Source organism: Ciconia boyciana, chromosome 2 (genome assembly GCF_034638445.1).
Source record: "Ciconia boyciana chromosome 2, ASM3463844v1, whole genome shotgun sequence".
In the NCBI taxonomy this organism is placed as follows: domain Eukaryota; kingdom Metazoa; phylum Chordata; class Aves; order Ciconiiformes; family Ciconiidae; genus Ciconia; species Ciconia boyciana.
This window is the reverse complement of record NC_132935.1, coordinates 120,596,256-120,622,547: the sequence shown is the minus strand read 5'-3', so window position 1 is coordinate 120,622,547 and position 26,292 is coordinate 120,596,256. Positions and strand designations below refer to the sequence as shown.

General features: G+C 38.4%; 2 protein-coding genes across 2 annotated transcripts in view; one reads left to right on the top strand and one right to left on the bottom strand.

The window, feature by feature from the left end:
• Nucleotides 1-1,177: 1,177 nt before the first annotated feature.
• Nucleotides 1,178-26,292, bottom strand: part of ACAD11 (acyl-CoA dehydrogenase family member 11) — a 31,043-nt gene continuing 5,928 nt past the window's right edge. The window contains 15 exon segments of the mRNA XM_072853835.1: nucleotides 1,178-1,496; nucleotides 1,945-2,056; nucleotides 2,502-2,612; nucleotides 4,534-4,692; nucleotides 5,573-5,644; nucleotides 5,834-5,919; nucleotides 7,436-7,502; nucleotides 19,424-19,522; nucleotides 20,730-20,837; nucleotides 20,950-21,088; nucleotides 21,496-21,573; nucleotides 23,280-23,403; nucleotides 23,529-23,635; nucleotides 24,702-24,823; nucleotides 25,405-25,552. Of these exon segments, the coding sequence (XP_072709936.1) occupies nucleotides 1,382-1,496; nucleotides 1,945-2,056; nucleotides 2,502-2,612; nucleotides 4,534-4,692; nucleotides 5,573-5,644; nucleotides 5,834-5,919; nucleotides 7,436-7,502; nucleotides 19,424-19,522; nucleotides 20,730-20,837; nucleotides 20,950-21,088; nucleotides 21,496-21,573; nucleotides 23,280-23,403; nucleotides 23,529-23,635; nucleotides 24,702-24,823; nucleotides 25,405-25,552 (1,647 nt within the window). The 3' untranslated portion in view covers nucleotides 1,178-1,381.
• ACKR4 (atypical chemokine receptor 4) lies at nucleotides 12,549-16,673 on the top strand. The gene is made up of 2 exons (XM_072853834.1): nucleotides 12,549-12,621; nucleotides 15,513-16,673. The coding sequence occupies exon 2, from the start codon at nucleotides 15,520-15,522 to the stop codon at nucleotides 16,591-16,593; it is 1,074 nt and encodes a 357-aa protein (XP_072709935.1). The 5' UTR covers nucleotides 12,549-12,621; nucleotides 15,513-15,519; the 3' UTR covers nucleotides 16,594-16,673.

Sequence of the window (26,292 nt, the reverse complement as noted above, 5' to 3'; positions counted from 1 at the left end):
AATCTTGGTTTTAGGTATAATGAATTGATAGGAGGTAAACTTACTTGTGCAAAGCTTCCAGTTCCAGGTACTCTGAAACTGCACCACCCTTCAGCAGCTTTAGCTGGACCACCCTTCAGGTGAACACTCGGCTGCAGTCTCATCCTGAAGACTGAGCCAAACAGGGAGTCTTCTCTCTGAGCTCAAACACTATGCTAGGGTGGTTGGTTTGTTCATGCAAAAAGTAAACACTTGTATCCTTAACTGTTGATCAGCCCTGTATAAGTTGTCTTACCTTTATAGGAAGTAGAACTGCTGACAGTGCAGTGTGCTGTGATCTGCCTGGTTCTGTTACTGTATGAACAAGTTCTCTTGTAACTAAAGTCGAAGAGGATTGTTAAAGAAGCAGAGCTGAGGAACTCTGACATGTGAGAGCTTCACAAAGGTGTATTGGGTATAAATGGCAGAGCCTGTTTTGGCAGCAGAAGAGGCTGTGAACTGCTCTGTGCCAGTCACTGCTGGTTCCAGCTGAAACTTCAGCTCCTCAGAGGGGAAGGTGCCACCTATGCTTAGAAAGGGTGGGAGCAGCTGGGGTTAGGAGACAGGAGGAGGCTTGTGAGGATGCATGAGAGGAGACACAGAAGGAAAAATGCAAGGGAAGACAAAAGGGGCACCTATAGTGAAAAATGTGAGGAGATGCGTTTGGAGAAACAAAGCAGAGGAGTAAGAAGCAAGGAGTAGCAGCAGACAAACAGCTACAGCCTCCTGTGCTGCCCCTAGCCTCACTTGAGGGGAGGTGGGGGAAGGACTGAGAGTAGCCTTAGTGAAAAGGAGGGCAGCTGAGAGCAGGAGCTGGGGAGGAGAGGGGGCTGGACTGAGGCTGAGCTTTGGAAAGGGATAATAAAGGCATTACCCTAAGTGTTTAATTGTCATTTAATCAATAATTAAAAGTTCATCCTAGCTTGCAATAAACTAAATGGGGTGAAACTGCTTTGCCTACAGTAGAAGGATAAAGAGGGCTTTGGCTCAGCAAATAAAGCACTTTAGGCCTTTAACTAGATTTTATATAGTTATATTTATATAAATATATTTATATAAATATATTTATATAAATATATATATATATATATTATATATATATATTTTATATATATATATAAAATAACTAGATTTTATTTAGTGTTACAAAGAACCCAGACAAATTCTAGTATTTACATGGCATTCTGCAAATTTTTAAAAGCATGCCTCTGATTATTAAATGTAGTAATTACCAGTAAAGAGTGAGAACATACATATTGCTTCAAGCTAGAATAGAGTTTTTGTATTCATCCAATTTTACCTTAAACAACACTATTGCATGGAACAAAATCTTCCATCCATTTGAGATGGCTTTATGCTGACATTAGATTTTTGCAGTTAGCTTCTTTGACTGATCAAGCAGTTCCCACCTTGCAATTGCTGAGAGATTAACTTCATTGGGCCCATCTGCCAGGCGCAAGGCCTGTATATAAGCAAACCTGTGTTGGAAGAGGTGAATTAGGGGTAGATTTCTAATCCTGCCACAGCAGCAAGCCAGTCTGACAGCAGGAGTGCTCAGTGCTATTTTTGCTACAGCCATGCTTTTAACAATAGTCTCTTTCAAAAGAGCTATCGCACAGGAGATACCGTGGCAAAATTGATTGAGATGTGTGGGCTGGAAATTCAGAAGGCTTGCTCCCCAAGGCCACAAGGGATTAGATTGAGCTTTAGAAAAGAACTATTTTAGGTCCAGTGCCAGATTTTGTTGTTGTTAAGAAAAAGGAATGCAATTGCATTGGAATTGAATTATAAAAGCAATTGTTTTAAGTTTTATCACGTAAAGGCATATGGACCATTATTTTGGGCTACCTGAGGTGAAACACTGGCTGTTACAAAATTATCTTAAAAGGAATGCTTAGAATCTACAGCGAAGTCTCCCCTACTCACATAGAAGCCAAAGGAAAATCCTGGGAAACTCCAGCTCCACCACATACTTGGATTGCACGGTCAATCACTTTAAGCACAGCTCGAGGGACAACCACTTTGGTCATGGCTACCTGTAGTTAGAAGAGAACTTGCGTTATCAGTAATAGTTTCATAAGCAATAGAAAATGTTTATCTAACAGTTCTGCTGAAGATTGGTATTCCTCTTTTGACTGGATGAGAGCTCTGCTGTTCCTGTTCCCTGGGTAAAGTAAAACTGTTTCCAGGAGAAAGTCATCCAAAACTATCTCATTGTGCTGAGACAAATGAGCAATACTTGAACTTCTTTAATTTTTAAATACTTCCTCAGCTTGATCTCAAAGTTTTTAACTGAGAACACTTCCCAATCTCATGACAATCACAAGCACTTCTTAAGGTCATCTATTTTCAACATGAAGTTATGCTCCACAATTAGAAGGATAACTCTTAGCAATATGGTTTAGCTTATATTTCAACCAGTTGAATGCACAGGTATTGCATCCCCAAGTCCTAGCCTAAGGCTGGCAAAGAAAAATTTCCCTCTTTTCTTGCTTTTCTGTTGCCCAATGTGTCAATCGTGCTGGCTGTTTTTAGTGTAAGCAGTCGAGCCTGTTCTATGCTAAGGCGGCTTTCAGCGATCCAGTGGGCAACAACTTCCTGCGGAAACCAAAGCCAACAAGCAGAAAGTCAGTTAATGCCTCCTAGCGTGTCTGGGTAACCCTGCCCTAAGGAAGATGCCCCTATATCTCAGCGTGTCCATGGTCAGTCATGTTGTGACACCCTTGTACAAACTAAAGCTAGTTTGACGCACATAATCTAATATGAGAAAAAAAAAAGAGAATCTTGGCTGACAGAAACACTAAAGACAGAGCAGTTCTCTTCCTGGCAGGAAAGAGAATAAAGGGGAAAATCTCCTGATTCTGGCATGCTCTCATTTCCTGGTCAGACCGACTGCCTGCTAGCCATTTTCCTGAAGCTCTTCAAAAAAGCCCTGCTTTTTACTCCCTGCTTTTCTTTACCCACTACCAAGACTCACAGCCTTCTCTCTGTGTAACATGCCCCAGTATACAAAAATTGAGGGGTGAAAGAGCAGAGGAATCAGCTCTGTTTTGCTTAAACTACTGGTGGTGGTGTGTAACACACAGCTGCAGGGTGGTGCCTGCTGCATCCCTCTGTTCACATTGATGATAAATTAGTAGCTCCCTTGATCCAAACGAAGTTCCGGTCTTGGCAGCCCTTCCCTGCTCCTCTTGGCTAATTCCCCTCTGCAGCCAACATACCACAGTAGGAAAAAAATGTTCAAGTGGTGCTTGTCCGTGCAAAAGCTATTTGGAGCCTGAGCCAGCCTCAGGCACACGCTCCTGCCTGGAGCGTGGATGTTGTAGCCTTGGCAGCAGCAGGAGGCACGAGCAAGTGTGCAGCACTCCCTCCAGCGCAAAGTCTGCGGGCTTGGCTTAGCTCATGCCAGCAAAGGTGGTCTGAACCCAGGTGGAGGTGTTCAGACATGCTCTTCTGCTGACAGCTCCCGGGGCTGTAACTAACTGCCATGTGGGCGGTGGTGATAGTCAGCCTGTTACCCGAGGCAGCCAACAGCCTCCCTCTTCCTTAGCTATCCCAGAGCTGTGAAGAACCTAGGCTGGCTATGCAGCTGGCCTCCAGGTCTTGCCTGTGGCTTCATCAAACATCAGTTTTACTTTAATGAGCTTCTGAGAAATAGAGTGTGCCTCATCCAACTCTTACAAATTCTAGTTTATGGTCGTGAATGGAAGTTTGGCAATGACTTGACTGGCAAATGGATATGTAAGATTATTCCCTCTGGATCTGTACAAACAATTTTTCTATAACCTGTGCCAGACACTAATTCAGTTTCCCCTTTCCATTGCCTTTACTTGTTTTTTCCAGTAAAGTCATCCTATCTGTTGGATAAGACTGAGGAACACTTGACATGTGATAGGCCAATGACTAAATGCTGATGGTTCCTATAAAAAGCAGACTGTCATCTTTTTATTATTCGAGCGAGCGAGCTCTCACAAAACAGTATTTCAATTCCAGAGCAAGATAAGATTAAAAAAATCCCAATATGGCCTTGGTTTGGTCTGTACTTTCCTAAGTAAGTACAAATAATTGATCAGAGAATTTAAATTTTTAGTCAAATTTAGACCCTTGAGTGTCTCCAGTAATCATGAACGGAGATGTCTGGGTGACAAATTTGATACACAAAAATGGTGAATGCAGACTGTAACTACAGAAACATAAGCTGTATGCCTGAAAAAATACCTGTCCAAACTGATCAGTGAAAGCAGAGAAAAAAAACATGGTGACACAATCTGTATCCAAATCCAGCAAAGGATATCCAATTCATTGCAAGGGAAAAAAAGAATCCCATAGGTTATAGTGAAAAATGGGAGCCTTGCAATGTGATTCTTTCCTTTGCCACCTGAGGCATTACAAATAGGAATTCAAGGTAAGGGCACATCTATTGCCATGTCCATTATCAGAGTCACAAGGTTCTGTGTGGGTTATGTCAAAGGATGATGTCTGGAGCATGTGAATTGAGACAAAGAGGGAACATGCTTATGTGGTGATACAGTTTCTTTCCGAAAGTCTCTCTCTAGGCTGCACGCTGGCACATTATCTGTAAAGCGGTTTCAGCCACACCAAGGGACCTCATGCAGTGATGAATATGGCCTGGGCCAAGCCGACCTTGAGCTATCTCAAACCCCCTGCCCTCACCTGGTTGGAAAGAAAAACAGGCACATGCAGACTCCTTGATTCCCACTTGAAATGACCCATGGCTCTGAGCAGAAGCGGCCTCATAGCACCAGAGCTGGAAGCAAGCTTCTTAAAAGTTTATTTTGCAGAACTGTTTTGCTTGTTTACTCCAGCTACATCTATATTGACACAATGTTAATAACACTTACAGCACAAAGTACACTCTAAGATGGTTTCTGAGAGGGTTTGATTTACCTGGTTTAATTTAAGTGTTGTTAATCTTACATTGAAAAATACATCTATGAGATTCGGTATGCGAATCTGGGGGAAGACTTTGAGGTTTCTAGGTCCTAGGGCTACTCAAGAGAGAAAGCTCTTTCAGGGAAATAAAAATAGCAGAGAGGAAATACTGTAAATCCTGCGTTCTTCTAAGAGAAGTAGAGCAAAGTTCTCCCTGCAGAAGGTCACAGTGCTGGCCTGCTCATTCTTTCAATCTTTTTTTCCAGTTCTGCTAAGTCTGAAGGCACCCAGACTTGGATGGCCACGGACTCCAGCAGAATGCTCTTTTTAAAAGTCTAAAGTCTATGAGAACTGGTTTTGGGGAAAGAACGCCACTGACTGACAGTGTCTGCTTTGCTCTACTTCAGGGAAGTGATTTTCACATGACAGCTCCAGCTGCCCTGCTTCCTTCAATCACCTTTCTGCTCTAAACAAGTTACATTCAAGCAGCAGGTAGACTGCTAATGGAAGAATGGGCTCCCTCTTACATGTGTTTGAGACCCTGGCTCAACTGACCATAGCTGTTCACAATAACTTATGGTGATTCATAAAATAAACCACCTTTTCATAAAACTTGGTTCATCGCTGTAGGCATTAAAAAGGAATGAATACTGAAACTCACCCAGTATTATATTTGAGACAGGTACTCACACATCATTAAAGTGTATCTCAAAATGCCCTCCATGGATCTCATCTACAGGGACAGAGAAAACACAACAGCAGGATAAAACTAAGATAAAAATACAGGCCTTTGATTCCTAACCCTTTTTCTATATATGCATTTTACTGATTTATTTCATACACAATATTTATTAGTATTACTGCAGGTCCTGAGATTACTAACAAATTAATACACATATAGCTGATAAATATTATCACCAACCCAGATAGCCAAACACTGAGAGGGGTCTTATCAGCTTCAGTCCTGGAGTGTCCATGGGAACAATGATCATACTGTGCTGCTCGTACCTGATCAAGACAAAATGCACAAGTTACAACTAAATTTGAGCTTCCCTTCTGTCCACTCTCTCCACTTTTTTAATTTTCTATCTTCAATTTAGCATTCGCATAAAGCCAATGTTGAGATTTACCTACACCGATTACAGCCCTCCTGCCTGCATGCAGTGTGGCATGCCTGCTTCAACGCTCCTTGAATCATCAGTCAACAAGTAAAAACGTACTACTGGCATCTAATGCACCACGACTGAAAAACTACTTCTATCACTTCTATGCAAATACTTCTGTACCACCCAGTCCATTTCTGCCCCTCCCCCACATTTCTTTTTTGTTCTCAAAACATGTTTATCATAACCATCGTCTTCGCTTGCCTATAGTTTAGGAAAAGAAACCCCATGTTTAAATTCCTTCAGAATATTTAAGGTCAGCTATTAGTCACACAGAACAGGCGGTGACATCCCAGATCCCTGAATTCAGTCTCCAGTTCTAGTAAGTGCAGTATCACATAATCCCCTCCATGAACTTCAGTTCAGCTTTGAAGAGCTCAACAGATGCCACTGTCCATACAGCCGCTGGACAAACCATCCTGTATGCTGTAAGCAAGTTACTGTTTACTTCTCAACAGAACCTAGCCAAATCTAAAACGTTAAGATAATCAGTGGAATTTGGGCTAAAATCCAACTTAGAGATATAAATGTTCCAATTCTTTTGTCTTACAAGCTGTGTGATTTTAATGGAATCGGTCATGAAGCATTTTATTCATTACTTGTGTAAGTTTTTGTAAAAGACAATTTTAGTTTGGTAATAAGAGTTGAACAACAGATTTATTTTACACAAGAAGAGGGAAGTATTATATTTACACATATAGGAATGGAATGAGTAGGTCTGATTAAAGATGTGCAATGCTCCCTGCTCACACAACTTCACATAACGAACATCCTATGTTTCAAACTTAACTTTCTATACCTACAGATAACTTTGTGAAAAACTTAGTAGATAACTTCAGGTCTCTGATGTGCCACTTGTACTCATTCTGTTCAGGGAAGCTCTGAAAAGTTTTGGTTTTATTATCATTTAAGCAAGCAATTCTTACTCTTGTTAATTGTTTTATACACTATACTTATGAAATAAATTGTAAGCCACAGATAGTTGTTGGCTGAACAACTAATGCAGGCTAAAACTAATGTGACCAAGATAAAGTTAGTGAACCCCCAAAAATGTCCTGATCCAATTCATCACACAGCTGCGTGAACAGTAGAGCTAGTGCAATGGAGGGGGGAAGCATGCGGGTGCAAGTTGAAAAGGTTGGGAGGCTTCAGTCATCAGCAGCTGACATCAAAACAGGAGCTTGATCAGCAACGTTCTTCTCTAAACAGACACATGCACAGGTTTAAAACCCCCCTGTAATTCACAAGCACATCCAACTGATCAAGGCAATTAAAGGTATTTCACTTAAAATTTTTGCAAGCAGTGACTCCTCCAGGAAACAAGTTTTAGGTAACTCTTTGAACCTCCTAGGACTCCTTACCTGGATGCTGAGGAGTTTTTGGTTTTGCCCATTACAATTGCAACTTTGCAATTTGGGTTCCCAGCACCTTAAAAGTCACAAACACAAAAATAGTTTTTAATAAAAACATCTCAATGTAGAATCAAATGGAGTTTCATATGAAAAAATCTTACTCCCTTTCGTGATAAAGGAGCAAAAGCATGCAATCTACTTCTGTGTTTATACTCTGAGTAATCAGACTGAAACAAAATACATCTTATTGCTTAACATGTAAAAGGGAGTAGACTTGTGAGGAGGGGAACAATGAAAAGCCAAACATCCAAACCCTCCAGGATTTGAGGGTTTGGATCCATAATCTGTTTCTACAAAAAGATAACAAGAAGGTACTTGAAATGGAATCTAATTACTTCTGTCTCCATTACAGCTAAGCAAATAAGTGTGATACAAAAGCACACCTCAAGGTGAGATGCTGCCATTTCAGAAGTAACACTTCTTAAAACTATAAAGACCAGAGGATCTATGTGGGAATGAAATGCCCACCACATTATAACCAAATTATGCAAATAAAGCTATCAAAGGGTTACCACGGTGACTTTGCTACTACTTCAGCTAACTTCTCTGGAATGAAGGTTTTTTCCCCCTTTATGCAAATGATTTTAGTTTGCACTTCAAAGAAAGATCTGAATGGAAATCGTTACCTGAAAATAATCTGCTAGCATTTCAAGCCATTTATAACACTATTTGATACAAGTCTTTGTAGCATAAAGCTAGCAATTTAATGTGCAAGTCCTAAAGAAGAATCTACTGTTAATTAAAATGGCATCTTATTTCTAAGAGCCTTAATCCTCACTATCTTTTTCTTTAAGGTTTCTTAGTACCAAAGCATGCTCTCATTCCTTTCAAAGTCTCACACAGACAATAAAGCTAGAGAAAAGGGGTCAGGATTATATCTGACATATGTAACAATCAGTAAATCTTTTATTGCTGTCTCAATGCAGATGACAAGCTTCACAGAGATTTAATTCAAGATTTGATCTGTACCAACTCGGTTTGTTTTGAGGTCAGAAACAAAGATGACTTTTTAACTTCTCTGGCAGCTGCTATCACACGGTTTGGGAGCCTCCGGTCTAGACAATAGAACCACCTGGCTTTGAGCTGAGCTACTTCCTCCTAAGAACAGCCACTGTGATGGTCGGGAAGTGGGAGAGAGATTTATTTCGTTCTGATAAACACTGCCTGTTTTGAGGGCCAGGCTGCTGGCTGTTCACTTTCCTCTTTTGCAATATGCTATTCATCCATTGTTTTCAAAGTGGGGTTATATCTGTGGCCCGTGAGCTGTACAATGCTAATCAGCTAAAATATCTGAGTCAAAAGCTGGGGTGGGGGGGGAATAAATCAGCTTGGTAAAAAAAAGATAGATCTCAAACAGTTGGCTCATTTGGGCAACTGCAACAAGTGGGTGACCAGCCACCAAATAACACAACATATGCTTTGCAATGTACTACCCTGCAAAGAGAAGTGCTCACCCTTAAGGGGTATTTGGCTCTTCTCCTTTTCCACAGAAGGTAAAGAATTGCACAAGTGGTATTTTCTAAACCACATTTATCTTGAAGTGAGGTTTACAACAAAAGATATTCTAACTTTCTGGAATCTCTTCAAAAACTGTTTTGTAAACAATCCTCAAGTCACATCCCTACTTCAAAAAAAGGCAAATTTCACCATATTGTATGAAAAAAATCAGAAGAAGCTTTCATGTTGAACTTAGCGAGGAGTTCACTGAGAGCTAGACATCTGGTTAGATGCTCTAAATCATGAGTACAAGTTTCTGGAAGGCAAACTAATACCTCCGTTTCAGATGTGCTTTTTCTCATCTGAACACAGCAAAGGCAGGCAGATTCCTGGCCTTTCCACTCTTTAGAGTCTGAAGTTCTGAATACCGAAAACAAATTTTATGCAACTTTGACCCAAAAACGCCAGAAAGAAGTTCTGATCTAATGCAAGACTCTGAAAGACTCCAGTGCTTTGGAAGAAATGCAGACTGCCTGGATGGAATAAATCTCTCATTTGTAAATGGCATTTTTACATTACTTACAAAATTCAAAGAAGCTGCTGGTGGATGGAGTAAAGAGTCAGAGAAGCCTGTCATTTTGGCAGGAGTGAGTAGTAGTTTTGCAAGAAACTCACAATTGAACAAATAGAAACAGCAGAGATTTTAGAAGGTCAGTTTTAAGTATATTTCCATATTGATAAGCTTTTTCATATATATGTCTGCACAACCTGTCCAAAACTTTTAAACCACAATGCTGCTACATTGGGAAAGATTGTAATTTTAACTAATGTATTATATTTTTTAACCTTCATGGCACTCACATAGGCAAAGACAGTGATATTTTAAAATGTGCTTAGAGGGCTGATCACAATCCTATTAGAAGCCTAATCTTTGCTATCAGGGGGTGTAGCATGCTTAAGATTACTGATCTTCACACAACTTATACAGGTTCTTTCTGGTGGAGAGTACTAGATGTGGCACAGACACGGACAGTACAACCTTTACTTAAAGAAGCTGCCATATAACCTGGTTTCAGAAGCCAATAGCACTTAATTCTTGCAATCTAGCTACCCATTTTTCAGTGTCCAGTCTTCACATTTTTGGCTAAGACAGGATAATCTAATCTACTACTTGAATGCCCAGAATACCTATGACTCTTGCCATGTTGGCTGCTGCACCAGTGAGCCTGGTGGGTTATCTCTCTCTCTTAAAGGTCAGGGGTCTGCGGTGACATTACGGACTTGGCAGCTTCCTAGAAAGGCATTGATAAACACATGTTCTGGACTCTCCTACAAGAAGAAACTGGACTGAGTAGGGTGGATGGCAGTGTGGTATTGATTGTTATAACATGGGCATCTTCTAATGGAGAAAAGGGGCGCCTGCAGTAATTTCTATCCACTAGCACAATGTATTCCATAGTTTTATTGCATCTTCTCCAGATAACACTGCTGGACATCTGGTTCATGTATGGTAAAGATTATAACGTACCTGCAAGCAAATTGGCTACAACCAGTAAAGACAGAGACAATGTTAGGGTTCTGCAGCTAATCAGCAAGGGCTACGCAGTCCTGCCACTGAATGTGGCTGCTAGTCATTCCCAGCTAGGGCTCACAGTCTCAGATGGTGCCAGTGAGAACAGCTGCTCTCAACAACATTTAGGAATGTTTTTTTCCTCACCTTCACCCCACTTTTACACAGCCACAAGAGCTTCTCAGTTAAACAAGAGCCATTGTCATTTTGCACTCACTCTTACTTATTAAATAATTTTTGTTATTAAATAATTTTTGTTATTTTTGAGCCTATAGGGCCATACTGAAATGTAATATTACATGACAGTATTATTTCTGTACCCTGACTGGAAGTTCTGTCCTCTCTGCACCCTGCAAAGTTAAGAGGAGCTGAGGTACTCTAATAAACAGCACAGGATTTACATGAACTGCCTTCCTACAAGCCTACCCACAGGACCTCTTCAGCACTGGTAACACAACCATCTTTTCTGGGGGCAACACACAGAGATATTTCCCTGGGAGCTTTCTCAGTTCTGCCCTGATTATTCTATCTTATTGGGGAGCGTATTGACACAAAGCCCATTCAGAACTGAGAGATAAGCTTATTTTAAAGAGATATAGCTCTGGCCTCTAAGCAACGACACGACTTGCGAGAAGCAGACATGCTGGAAGCAACCCAAATGTCTTATCTGCCACTGTGAAGAACACCAGTGAAGTGCTGTGATAACTCAAGATGAAAACACTGCAGAAATATGCACAAATATTGCAGCGTTCTTTCTCTAGATTCCAATTCCCCTCAACCGATTTTTCTTTCTCATTGTGAATGCAAATGAAGCTAGAAGCATGTGGAAAACATCTGTCTGTTACAGTCTTAGCTGCCATTTTGAAAATCCTTTCCTTTCACATATTCTAAAATAGTTGAAGCACAGACAGATGGCTAATCCAGCCATGGCAGGTGCATCAATTTAGCCAGTGTGCCAAAAAGCAAATCCTGACCTCTAGTCTGCTCAAAATCTCTCTCTGTTGTCTGGCATCAGTATTGCATTTACTGAAACTTAGAGTGCTACAGGATACAGGGTAATTAAAAAAAAATAAAAGCTCTGGAAGATAATGGAAGGCTCCTGACACTCTGCCCAAAAGACCAATTTGATTGTGGAAATTTAAGCAAGATCCAGTCATTTTAGGAATTCTTAGCACAGGTAAGTCCATGCCTCAGTGCAGAAATACATCTGCATGTAAACTGCAGAACTTCTCCATCTTCCCTTTCCCGTAAAACTCTTCTCTTTTGACTCTTTATAATGCAGACAGCACACTGCAAGTGGAAGAAACCTCATGGATGGAATAGTATCTTTTTATTTTTCTTCTACAGTATCTGCCTGGCTTGCAGTTTCTGTAGAAATATCATCAAACACTAACTTGATTATGAGCCTGACTGGTCACATTCAAGTCCCTGAGAACCCTCCCACAGGATGCAGGACTATCTGCTTGTACTCTGGTTGACAATTTACCACTTGCTTTCACATCTTTTCCCTATCACCTTCCTGGTTTTGTTCAATATCACATACTGAAAGAACAACCTCCCCATCTTACAAAAAGCAAACTCATCTTTCTATTGTATCCCCTAAAAAATTACTTGAAAAGGGGATATAAGGGTCCCTTAAAACCTTATAGAGGCAGCCATCAAAAGCACAGTAGTATCCTGAGGAAAGAATATAGTGACACCATACAGGTAACTCTGCCCCAGATAGACCTCCCCCCTTTCTCCCCTTTTCAAATTTTAAATGTCTGATTTCATAAAAGCCTTTTAATTATGTAAAAAACCCCATTTGGACTTTAAGGAATAAAACAACCAACAACTCAGTGAAATAGTAAGAGTCTTAACCTTCCAAAGAACACTCGCATTCTGGTTTGAACAGGCAGGAACATAGGAAATGTACATGTTCAACATGAGAGGAGTTTCCAGGAAAACAGGATTTTTTTTTTTCTTTTCTTTTTTTTTTTTTTTAAACTGGCAAGTCAAAATGAAAGTGCAACTGACTTCCAGATGAGGGTGTGGTGCTTGAAGACAAAATGCAATGTCAGACCAATTCAGATCATTTCACTGAAGCACATCTCAATTGCAGTACCTGCTACTAGTCTGCTGACAAAAGGTTAGTTTTGTTTGAATATTTACTGTTCTGTATATTAAGTGTGATATACTTATCTTATTTACATAGAGAAGAGCTAGGATTTACTCTTAGTTAAGCTGGCTTTACAGAGAGACATCATGTGAAATGAGGCGCATGCTAATTTCCAGTCTTAAAATTAGATTTGTTCAGTAGAACAGAATACTGCTTAATTCATTAAAGAAAAAAATCTGTCTGTTTAAACTGGGCATATTAACTTAATTCAACATGTATTCATACAATCCCATGTCAAGTTTAAACACACAGAAACACCAAATTTATATCTAAATGGAAAGCTGGAATAATTCTGCAATGAAACATGCAAAGCTGTCTATTAATATATCTATTAATATACCTCCTAGAAAACAGTACTTGAAAAAACAGCTGAAGTTCTGAACTGTTTGGGTACTTGTGGGCAGTTTTGTATGTGATAAGATTCCTTTCTGTGCATAACATCCTGAGAAGTCTCCAGCTGTAAGATGCAGTGTACCCACAGCAATTTGATTCTGTAAGAAATTCCATGTGGGCATAAGGCAGCTCACTGTGTAGGATGGAGACTAAACTAAGCCTGTTTCACCACTGTTCAGCACCTGACTCGCACAGGACTGCTCTGCTTAATGTAATGGGCATGTATACATGCACCTGAGAAACAACATTAACAGGAATGACAAATATGAATAGGCATGTTAGACAAAATGTGACTGTGTTTTTAAGGGAGAAATATCAACTGTTGCATTTTAGATAACTTTGTTGCCATCAAGAACTCAGGTCAGCCAAATGCATATCAGACAGCGAAGCATGTTCCTTGTCACAGCCAAACTGCTTTGTGATACGCAGACTTCCTGAAGTTTGCACTGAAATGTTTATTGTTTTGCTTTCAAGCAAATTTGCCAGTGATTAAGCATCCCCAGATGGGTTCTGTAATAAGTGTTTTAGACCAGAACCAAATCTTTTCAGTTTAACTTTTAATTTTATTCTAATCTTGGCTAAATGGATTAAACTCTCCCTGCACCAGTTTCTCTTCTACTAAAAAAAAAAAAAAGATACATGACTTTCTCCTCAAAGTACTATAAAGCTGCAGAATATCACCCCTGCTGAAAAATCCTGCTAACACAGCTTGTTAGGCATAGAATAGACATCCCTTGCCAAACTAATAAAGAGAATTACTGTGTTTTTCCATTCTGCACACCTCATTTAGGCAACAGTAAATGACATTACAAGACTTAAGAGTAATCATTGTTTAAAGTTTAATGGGAAGTGATTTGAAATGTTAACAAAATAATCCAACAAAGTAATTAAGGATGAAGCCAAACTAAATAGTTAATTTCTAACTAACTAGCACACTTTTTAAACAATTCAGATAGCAGATTCACTGAAAAAAAAAAATCAAGCAAAAATAGAAATTATTCATTTCTTTCTATTTAATTGGTCTGCATCCCTGAATATGAGATCAATCAGTAACTTATTTTTCCTAGTAGACAGAATACATTAAAAAAAAATTTAAGAGTTACTGTTTATAATAAAGGTTTGGCAACCCTTCATTTAAACCCTTGTCTAAAAAACAGAAATGGTATTTGGAGTTTTTTCAAGTTGGAAAAAGCCAAGCTTGAAAAAGCTCTGGGGCAGAATATCAGATAAGAATCTGCTTTCAGTAACATTGGCCTCAAGTTCTGAAACACTGCAGAGGATGAGAAAGGGGCATGTGTTTTTCATTCTTAGCTACCTTTAGCTACTGCTGTTAAGAAATCTTAATCCCATTTACTTCAAGAAAACAGGGCACTGCAGGACTGTAGTTTACAATAGAAAGAATTTCAGCAAATTAGTCAATGAACACAATTACAGAAAAAGAAGAAAATACTGTAGGACATGACTTGCTTAAGACACAGTCTGAAAATATGAACGCTGAAACTTCAACCTAAGCTAGCAGTGAGAATACAGCCTTAGTGTTTATGGAGTAAATCTGTCATGAGATAGTACTTGAAAAACCAGCTGAGGTTCTGAGCTGTTTGGGTACTTGTGGGCAGTTTTGTATGTGATAAGATTCCTTTCTGTCATAACATCCTGAGAAGCTGTAAGATGCAGTGTACCCACAGCAATTTGATTCTGTAAAAAATTCCACATAGGCATGGCTCACTGTGTGGGATGGAGACTAAACTAAGCCTGTTCCACTGCTGTTCAGCACCTGACTCCACCACTGTGCTTTATATAATGGGCATGTATATGTCTGCCTGAGAAACAACAAGCACACTCTCCCTATGTTATACTCATACCCCAAATTTGCCAAAATTTATGATAGCAGGCACAGAATACTACTGCTTGCCTCTCAGCTTTAATCTGTTAGTATTCCTTATCCGCTCTATTGTAATAGCATTTAAGCCTTCAACTGGTACTCCTTTGCTTTGCAGAGGCTGTAGAGAGGCAGGTGTAATTTCAACCCTATAAAGGTACAGACAAATTTATTTTGCAATGGAATATTGTCAAACATAACTGAGTCAGAGTAGTTTAAGCAATTATGGCTTCTCAACTGAAATGTGGAAACCAGTGAGGTGCACTCCAAGCATCTTGCAATCTCAAATGCTAAGGTTAATGAAAGCATTTCAATTGAATCCATTTTACTTTGCATTCCACACATGCATGTAGTCAGTTACCCCATTTCATGTGAGAATTTGAGACAGTCTGTTCTGCCTCCATCACTGTCTAGCTCTACTTTGATTATTTACGAATGTATTCTCAATATCCAACTTCTTTAAACTTGAGATGTATAAGCAACCAGCAACCCTGAGCAAGGGGTTTAGGTTTCAACAGAAATTTTAAAACTTAAAACCAGTATTATTTCTTTGGTGTTCCCTTCTCCCTCCTTTTTTTGTGTGTTGTAGCTTTGCCATGGGCTGGGATATGAATAACTCAACTGATTACTGGATTGAGGACGAGGAGAATGATCTCAACTCTGTTATAGATTACAATACCTACGAGCTTCTCTGTGAAAAAAGTGATGTGAGAAATTTCAGGAAATTATTCCTTCCTGTGTTCTATGCATTGGCTTTCACTGTGGGAGTCGCTGGAAATTCATTAGTGGTCGCAATTTATGCCTATTGCAAGAAACCAAAGACTAAGACGGATGTCTACATCATGCATCTAGCCATTGCTGATTTGCTCTTGCTCTTTACACTCCCTTTTTGGGTTGTGAATGCCGTGCAGGGATGGGAGCTTGGAAACTCAATGTGCAAGCTCACTGCTTCTCTGTACACCATGAATTTCAGCTCTAGCATGCTGTTCCTGGCCTGTATCAGTGTGGATAGATACAGGGCCACTTCTGAATCCCGGGGTCATAGAAGAATTGGTAAACACTGCAGTGTTACCTGCATCTGTGTCTGGCTGTCTGCCATTTTCCTCAGTATCCCTGAACTGATATTTAATCAAGTCAAGAAACACAATGACAGGAATGAATGCTTTCCTGTATTTCCAGTGAACATGGAAACAGTCTTAAAAGCAACCATTCAAATCCTGGAAATCATCCTGGAATTTCTGCTTCCTTTCCTAGTAATGCTGATCTGCTATTCAGCTACTGCTCGAGCAATCTTTAGATCTGCAAATGCTAAAAAATCTAGACCTTTCATGGTTCTGCTGGCAGTAGTGGCTACTTTCATTATTACTCAGCTACCTTACAACATTGTTAAGTTCTGGCAAGCCATGGATATCATCTACATGTTGATTACTGACTGTGATGCAAGTAAAACCATAGACATTGCACTCCAGGTCACCAAGAGCATAGCTTTGTTTCACACCTGCCTGAACCCTCTTCTCTATGTCTTTCTGGGTGCCTCTTTTAAAATGCGTATTATGAAAATTGCAAAAAATTATGGATACTGGAGAAGACAACAACAGAATGGAAGACCTGAAGAAATTTCTCTGAATTATGAAGACAATACTGAAGAAACAATTAGTTTCACTATATAGACTCTCCATTACTTTCATTATCTTATATAACCAGGGGAATTATTTACTAATTCTGGGGGTATTGTTTCAGCAGCTGTTTGTCCGCGAGTCAACTTTCAGATTAATTTCTGAACCTGCAGACTAGCCAAGACACTACAGAAAAAAAACCCCAAGATTTAAATTTAAAAGGGTCACAGTACTAGGCACTTAAATAGCCATGTAATGAACAATCTGTACATGTCTAAACATATAATTAAAACCGAAAAAGAAACCGTCTGCAATAAAACAGCAGTACAGGAACTTTTGTATCAAAAGTTAATAATCTTGTGTTTCTCCAACTATTTTGTAAAACTTCAGAACATTTGCCAAATAAGTCAGTTCCATTTTTTTCCTCAGTTATTATTCCATAGATACACTTGCAGCTTGAAATGAGGTATCAGTTCATGGCTGAGAATTTGGGGGGGGTGGGGTGGTAACCATTCTCTATATGTTTCCACATATGTATAGCAACAACAACATCCTCCACAAAAAACAGTAACTCCTTCTCTGTAAGTACCAAAAAATGACCTTTCACCTCTCCTTTTCTGCTCACCCTAAACTTTAACAAGCCCAGTGCCCTATGGGAGGCACATTCTAGATCTCTGTAAATGTCATGTCAAATGTAAATGCTAAAGTAGTGCAGTCAAAGCATTAGCTGAAATGTAAGAAAAAGTTAAGTTAATCTTCAGATACAGGGCCTGGAATTTCTAGTCAGAATTTGTAAAATGAATCAAACACTGCAATAACTATCTGCTAAAATATATGGAGATACAATAAAATAAAAGAATACAAAAAGTGCACTGGCTGTCATTTATTCATATCTTTATGTTTGTTTTGTTTTAGTAGGTACTGACATCTCTCATTATAGGCATTTATCAACCAGCAAAGGCTAGAGGCCTTGCTTGATGAATGAGAGAGGTTCTGACTCCATATGGACCTCATGGTCGGTGGGATTTACAGTTTTTCCATGGAGAGGTACCAAAGCTGTCCCCTGCCACAGTGATGGTGAGGATTCCGGGAAAACAGCAGTTTTCCACTACTCTCTGGAAGCATTTCAAATATATTGACATATTAGCTTTCAAAATTAAAAAAGTGGTATTAGAGCATACTGTCCCTGCCTTCAAACATCCCATGGGCTCTGACAAAATGCCTGATCTATGGCTTATGAAAGCCAACAAGAATCTCTCATTTTTAGACACTGTTCCTAGTTACACAATTATGGACTGGAAGAAAAAGCTCTAAAATGACAGACAACAAACAACAGTAGTATAAACAAGACACAAGCCTCTTCTCTCTGTTTGGACAACAAAAGCTTACAGAATTTCTGCCCAGTATTTTCAGAAATAGTAGGCTGTGAACGAGTAAGTCAGAAGTGGTCTACAGATGGTCTACACATACACCATAAATCTGACATGTTTAAGCCATAGTGGATTTACTATAGATGTCCAAAGCACCATGCAGAGCATGGTAAGAAATTCCAGTTCTTCCACGAAGTAACTGACTCCTTGCATGTGTGATTTATGATTTGTCTTCACAAATACAGAGTGGCTGCATCCAGAGTGACATTCTGACCAGGCTGTCAGGCTTCTGGAATTCCCAAGCATCCAAGGTCCTGATGTCCCACTCAGAGTAAAAAGGAAAAAAAAAAAAAAAAAAAAAGAAAAACCAAACCAAAACAAAAAAAAACACCCAAAAAACCAACTGGGCAGAAAAGGAGACTCTGATTAAGGCAGAGCTGCATGTATGTGTTTCTCAAACTTCTTGAAATTGCAGCACCTTTTGTGCATCTGTCTTTTATGCAAATCTGACTGTCCTAATTATTTTTATTAGAAATAAGACAAACCAAATCATGCTTATTCTCTTATGTTTACTCTCCTTTTTATAATTCACGTAACTAATTTTATGAATAATATTTTGTGTGTGTGACCTCCTACAAACTTTCCCATTACTTCCTTAGGAACTGCAATGCGCAGTTGGGAGACACTGACCCAGAGCAAAGGTAGCAGCCAGCAGTTAAGCAACACTCTCAAGTCAAGAGACAAGACACCATGTCTCCTTTTGTCGCCAGTATTGCAGTACTAAAAAAGAGAGCGAGCCCTGTCTTCTGGTGAGTCTAGGTATTGCACAATATATCAGTAGGTAGCTGCCACACTCAAAGGTACATAAATGAACCATTCAAGTTTCACTCCAGTTAGCAACTGAGTTTATACAGTTGGCTTCCAAACTTCCAGGGAATGATGATTTTCCGGTTGTTGTCATGTATGTTTCAGTAAAAAAGTAATGGTACTATAATATCAAGGACATTTACCACTTACAGTCTAATCCATTGATTTTTCTGTGAAGTACAGTGTAAGAAAATTACCTGTAAGAGTCAGTCCAACAGCATCACAGGCTCGTTTAAAAAGCAGCCAAATTTTACTGTGACTACACAGTATACTCAAACCTCACACAACAAGCTGCCAAAGACAGCTTCATAAAAACAAAATTAAAGGCTACAGCCTTTAATGGAAGGAGGAAACGTTTGGAAAGATGGAAAGAGGTAGCGTTTAAAGAACAATAGTTGTATTCATTCTGTGAACAAAACTCAGAGGTTCCAAAAAGGGCCCAAAACCCCAACTTGGATTTGAGTCTTGGACTTTGCTTCGTAGAACAAAAGCTCGATTCAGCTCTTTCCGTTGTTTTACATTCTGTTGCCTTTACCCAAGAAGGGACAATTTTCTATCTCAGAAATGGAGCACAAATACTTTTGTTTTATAAGTTCTTGGAAAGAATTTTAGACTTAGCCATTCTTATTTAGGGTTTCTGTACTTACCACTGCTCCACCACTTCTTGCCATTGACCACGTAACTGCTTCCATCTCGCTCAATGCTGCATTGCAAATTGGTGGCATCACTTGAAGCCACATCAGGTTCTGTGTTAAAGAAAAAAACCAAAACAAACCACTGGATTAAATACAGGTAGTACTACCACCACAAATATAGGGATCTAGATATACTATATTGACAGTAACACTGTTTTGCTCCCAGTAGAAAAGCTGTTTTCAGAACCTTGCTCTGCTGGTGGTCAAAGGCTTTCTATTTTCTAACAACCTGTTATTCATAGCCAGTTTAAACTTACTTCTTCTTGGGCTCAGACTACTCTTTATAGTCAACAGCCTTCTTCCTTCCATGATGTTTTAAAATCCTTCCCCCTTCCAATATATTTATAGATAACAGTCATATCTCTCCTCAGCCTTTTTTCCCCCTAGGCTCTTCTCAAGTGAAAATAAAGAGATTTAAACTACTTTTGTGATGGTTTATGAAGGTTACACAAAGCAGTTGCCAGCAAAATGTCATCAGTTATTGTTTGGAACAGGAAAGATTCTTCCTCTCTCCTTTCACCCTTAATTTCTTTTATAGGCCATCTTCTTTAAAGCAAAAGTATCTCTTTCCTCTTGGGGAAAACAGTGAAACAGATTTCGCAAAATAAGGGGCCAGCTCTGCAAGACTGAGTGCTCTCAACTCCTGCTGACACAGAAAGATCAAGATTTTGACATCACATGTTCAAAAGCTACCTTCCTAAATCAACAGCCAGGCCTTCCACAGATGCTGAATGCTACAAGCTTTCAAGAACAAAAATGAATATAATGCTGAGCTACGGACATAAAGCAAGTGCATCATATGTTTTGCAAGTTATCTTCAGGTTATGTCTTAAAACCTCTACCTATGACATACTGCGAAACTACACAACTTTAATGACAATAATCATACTTGTACCTACATGTATGTTTCTAGAGAACCCCAAAGCACATTACAAAAAAGGGTAAGTTCTATTGTAAATCTGTTTGGTACACAATAAAATGTATTTTACTAGTACTAAAAATAAATTGAAAATATATGGAAAGCAAATACTAATTATTGTAATAATGAAAAATGATAACTATTGGGGAAGGGCAGTAAGGATGCTTCACTTTGCACTCACACCTCATACGTGATTTCATATTCAAACACAATCACAGATACAGTGAAATTTCTGTATTAACTCATTAACATATAACAACTTGTAGTTTTGTACTTTTTGCATATGCTGTGTGAAATTTCTGCCAATTGCCTCTAACGTTTTCCTGGAGAAATATTTACCTGTCATGCAGAAGCAAGAACTAATTTTCCCTTCTAGGAGAGGCTCCAGCCACTCTTTCTTTTGCTCTTCAGTCCCATACATGTGCAGGACCTCCATGTTTCCTGTGTCTGTAAGAAATCAGCAGTCATGTTTACTTCTTGAGACACACAACTTGTAAGGTGTAAGATGCTCAACTTTTCAATGGTCTCAGTGCTGTAGTTACAGGACAGGGTTGCTAACTTGATGCATGACAGTTGAAAACCTCAGGAGCAAAGAAGCATTTCCCCATCTCCTCAGCTATTAGCGCATAGTCAAGCTGGCTGAGACCACTGATATCTGGGAGAAAAAGGTTCCACAGACCTTCTGCTTTGGCCATTTCCTGTTGAAAGAATCAACAGAGAAAAACACTAGCAATAAATCTTAAAAAAAAAAAAAAAAAATTAAATTCTGGCTTGCTGCCCATTTTCTTCCTTCTTGCCTAACATACTGTCCGATATATCTGATGCCTTTTTTCAATAGCTATTTTCAATAGGTACAGTCTTGGACTTAAAGTTCAGACATACCTCTCACAGAACTCACTTTTGCTTTTCTCCTCTCTCATTCGTATCTCTCACCTCCTTTTGTACACTTCCTTCTTCCTTTCCTTACACTGTTCCTCACACTGTTTCTTTCCATGCAGAGTAACTTCTCCAGCAGCATACATCAAACTTTCTTACACTCCACGTCAGTGCCTGTTTCTTTTCTAGCACACTGCTAGAGTGCTTAAGAATATTTATTATCCCATACCTTCAGTCTCTCAAGCAGTGTTGGTTTCTTTCATTTTTCCTCAGTATTTCCATGTCCAGCATAGTATTTTATTATTTCCTTAGAGAAACAATTTAAAAGATGCTTGCTTAAATTAAGAACACATGTAACATACACAAGGAATAACATGGTGTCTTTTCCAGCCCTCCACCCCAAGAAACCAACAAAAAAATCTTTAACACAGGTTTTTATTATGTAGTTGGTTCATTATAAAATTAAAAATATAATTAAAAATCAAACTACAATCTATTCATTTTGCAAGACTTTAAATGCGTCATGGAGATGACCACAATCAGTACCTTATTTCATCCCATTTTGGGGTGGTTTAAAATATGTGATGATGATGGTAGAAGGTCAGTGTTTTCTGCTGATACAAGTAACTGTTACCAACAGTATGCGCAAGAGGCATAAACCCAAAAGTAAAACAACAAATAAAAGCCAGATGTACTGACAGTTAAGATTCAGGTTTCCCATCACAACGTTCAGATATATAAGCCAGTTAATCTTTTTTTTTATGTGAGAAAAAACACAAAGAATAAATTTTTTTTCCTGTCAAAATGATTCCTTAACAGATTATATAAACAGTCATTCCGAGCACCACTGATTAATACTAAGTAACACTTTGTATTCAGTAATCCTAGTATTTTCAGGAGTATGTTTTAGTGAGGCCCAGGATTTCATCACAGCTGGCCCAGAACTAGTTTTAGAATGAATAAAAGTAGTGCCCTCTTCTGAAAAATCACACAATAAGACAAATTCCGAAATAGAATTTACAAGTCCTGATTCACAGTCCCTGTTATCAGAAATAACTTACAAGCACAATGCTACTCATCTGCAAAACTTGCATGGCTATTTGTGGTTCATTTGTTTTTAAAGCAAGCACATTAATTATTGCAAGGCTTCCTTGAACAATCTAAAACTAGTTACAGACAAACTTCTAAGAAAATTTGCATATCAAGACTTTCTGCTCTCAACCTCTCCTTGTGATAGGCAGATGCATTAATCTTTTAGATTAGTATGTCCTCTACACTTCTGCCTGACTGCAAAGAAGAAAAAAAAAAAAAAAAGCCGAAAAACCCAATTCTGCTATAAAAGTCATCTGTGCTTCCATGAGGCTAAAAGTTGAACCAACGTTCTAAATGGAAAATTTCTACTCTCCCTAGGCTAAGAAGTAAAATGCTTCATCTTATTTTCCCTTCCACTAATTAGGGACTTCTGTGGATATTTCACTATCTGATTTCAAACCTTCACTGGTATTAGATATACCTAGGAATGAGGCTACATTGATACATTATGGAATCACATTTTTTGTCATAAAAGTCATACCTTAAAAAATAAGGCAAGAAACAGAAACATTCAACTTTGTATGGTTAAAACCAGCAGTTTTCATTTTTTAACTAAGCATCTTTGCGTTTAGTACATAAGAGTTCTAGGGTTTTGTTACTGTTAAAAGTATTTTGGTAAATACCTTTTAAAAGTATCTCTTTTTAACAAGAGTACTGCTTAAACTTTAAAAAGTTTAAAAAGTAACTCATAGCTTTCATTAACAATGCATACAACATTTTAATTCTGCAAAAAAATTAATGCAGACTATAATGATTTCTGTTAATATTTTGCAATGCCACAAACATCACTGCATGAAAATAAGGCTGTTTAAAAAAAAAAAGGTAAAAAATATAGGAGGGCATGAGTTCTGTACAGCTTTACATTTTATAACTCTACTCATAAAATGATCATTTATTAACAGGTTTACCAAAAGCTTTTACCTTCTCAGCTGGATATATGTGCTGCTTCATGAACTGCTTGACCTTCAGCAGAATTTCTTGGCCTTTCCTACTTTGATGGAACAACTCTCCAGAAATGCTGTGATGTGCACTGCTGAAAGATGACCTAAAGAAGAACATTCAATGCGATAACAAGTAATAATATAAGCTGCCTTATACAGGCATTTAAATAAGTGAAGACGTTGTAAAAGTTTTGCTTTGCCTTTGACCAGTAGTTTAGAGCACTCTTACCTTTTTGAGAGCTCTAACCCTCTCTCTGCCAAAGGCTTCACAATCTTAACAAATTCATGACTATTCTCTGCAGAAGCATTTCCAACGAGATATCTAGCATATATACCCTAAAACCAGAAGAAAGGCATATATGGTATAATTATGCACTTAAAATTGTATCTTTTTTTTTTTTTTTTAGATTGGTGATTTCTTCAACTATGAAAGTAACACTTAAATGCACATATTCTTAATAGGAAAAAATTAGCACCCAGACAGATTTTACTGGGATATGTTAATACCGGGTTTGGTCCATTTCTGATAGAATAGAGATGCTTGGTGCACAAGAGAAAAACAACGTACCCCAGCTAAACTAAACGAAATTAAAATCACAAAAATTAGTAGAAAAAAAAAAAAAAGAAAAAAGAATACGCCTGCACATGATACAGCAAGCAAGCCCAGCCTGTCCCTTAAGCCAACAGACAACAGTATACACATATGATTGTTATCCACAACTACATTAACTACCCACATATACACTCTTACTCCAAATTAATACCAGGTAGCTTATCCCACATTTGGTATGCTGATCTCACGCTGCAACTCATAAAAATATATTTATGCCTTACAATGGCGGAATATCTAATTAAACAGTTACTTCTGTTAACAACGAATCAATGAAACTTATTTTCTCCTATAATCTCATCTCAAGATTGGCCTCCTATGCTCATAATAAACTGAGTTTACAACACACCCTTTTTCATCCATGGGTGGCACCAACAGGATCTTACTTATCTATCCTGCTATCTACTTTCATGAGAGCTGCAGAAACTTAGAAAGATCTTTGTTTCTCTGTAATACAGGATTTAAATTAGCCAGAGAGTCCAAAAAGGTAACGACAAAATTGCCTGCATACTGGACCATCAATAACAAAAAATCCACACATCCACATTTTCTTCTTTTTTAGCCTACTTTCCTAAGAAGTTAGCTATATCTAACGCAATGTACTTTATGTAGCAAGAATTCTATACTAGAGAGTTGTCATAAGCATCTAAGATACGGTTTCTAAAGGAACAAACTGAAATACAATGGTTACAGTTACTTTTTAAATATGATTCATATTTTGAACAAGTATTACCAAACTACAAATACTCATAATAAAAATATGAGACATTTCAGCAAATGGGAGTGTATTACCTGGGATATTGCTGCCATTTTAAAATATGACAAAGCAAGAAAAAAATTAAAGTTGGATAAAGTAGTGCTAATACCCCGGCAGTGGCAGTAAATGGAAACCAGTTCTTCAAATGAAGGAGTTTCTACAAAAAACCAAGAGAATATTTTAGAATAGTCAACATTTTGTATGATTTTTTCCACCTTATTCTTCAAACATTTGTGCAGCTTTTCAGCTTTATGAGATATTCCACTTACATAGTAAAAAACCTGATTTATCATTTCTCATGACCTAAGTGCGATACTGAGAGCCAAAAGGAAAGAATTCCAGGTAAGTGTAACACTTCCTACTGCTCCCTGCCTCCACTCCAGTCAGGAAATTAATTACATCATGGGGGGGGGGGGGGGGGGGTGCCTTTTTTTTTTTTTAATGAATGACAAATTTACATTTAAATTTTAGTTTTCTTCCATTATCTCTAAGAAAGGTTCAAAATAAACTTTTACAGAAGCAGCATACTGTGGCTACGGCACAGCTTATTAAAACAGGACTACCTTAAACCTCACTATCAGCATGTTTCCTACAATGAAGAAAACCATGGAAAAGTTCTTTTCAAGTGCAAAATGATGTTCTTATTAATTTAACTTTTTATTACTGTTTATAAAGGTAACACATCAAATAGAAATCAACCCTAGAATTCATTTCAAGAAAAAGATTACAGTTTCATACCTATGGTGTCTTTGAAACCCAAGACAGTTCCTTGACCTAAGTCCTTAATAGATGTAGGCCAAAAGTAGAATAGAGTGGCATATGCTAAATCTGCTAAAGGATGACCAGCAGTTGAAAGTTCCCAGTCCAGCACTGCCAAAACACGAGCCTTAAATAAAAATAAAAACCTCAAGTGAATGCTAGAAGATAAATTCTCTCCATGCACAAATGCACAACCCACTAAATATCCAACAGCTTTATTTGGTTACTATGTGTTTAAAATTAAAAACATGCACTGTACCTGTCTACAGCAAAACCAGTTCCTTTTAGCACTATGTAAGGATCTGCAGAAAATTAACATTCACATAGTGGCAGAAAAACAGGCATTTTTCCAATGAAAATCTGTTTTAAATTCTACTTTTTTGAGTAGTGTTCTTCCTGTCAGAAACTTCTGAACTCTTCTAGTCAAGATATGAATTAAAATATCCTAAAGAACAGTAGTATTGACAGTTGGGTTTTTTTTGTTTCCAGTCCTGTTGCACAGTCCTTTTGCACAGATACTCATGGACAGACCATGCACTAAAAATCCTAATTTATCACAATATTACACATAGATTAACACTTACATGGGGAATTGAATTTCTTAAACAGGACAGTCAATCACTGCCCAGATAGTGACATGAGCCTCTGCTGCAAGCATCCTTGCAATGGTGTCTTCAGCTGGATGGGCTGAGACTCCCCAAACCATCGTTCTGATGAATTCTTATAATCCAGCTGGTCTGCTATCCTGAACAACCCCTCCAGCCTACTCGTGATCCATGGCTACTTGAACTATGTGCAAAAGACTTTCCTACATGGTCATTCCTGCATGTACAGGAAGAGTTTCTACAGATTATTTAAAATTACCTA

What these genes read in the sequence shown, in the direction of transcription:
- ACKR4 (XM_072853834.1), top strand. Translation starts at nt 15,520, where the DNA reads ATGGGCTGGGATATGAATAACTCAACTGATTACTGGATTGAGGACGAG.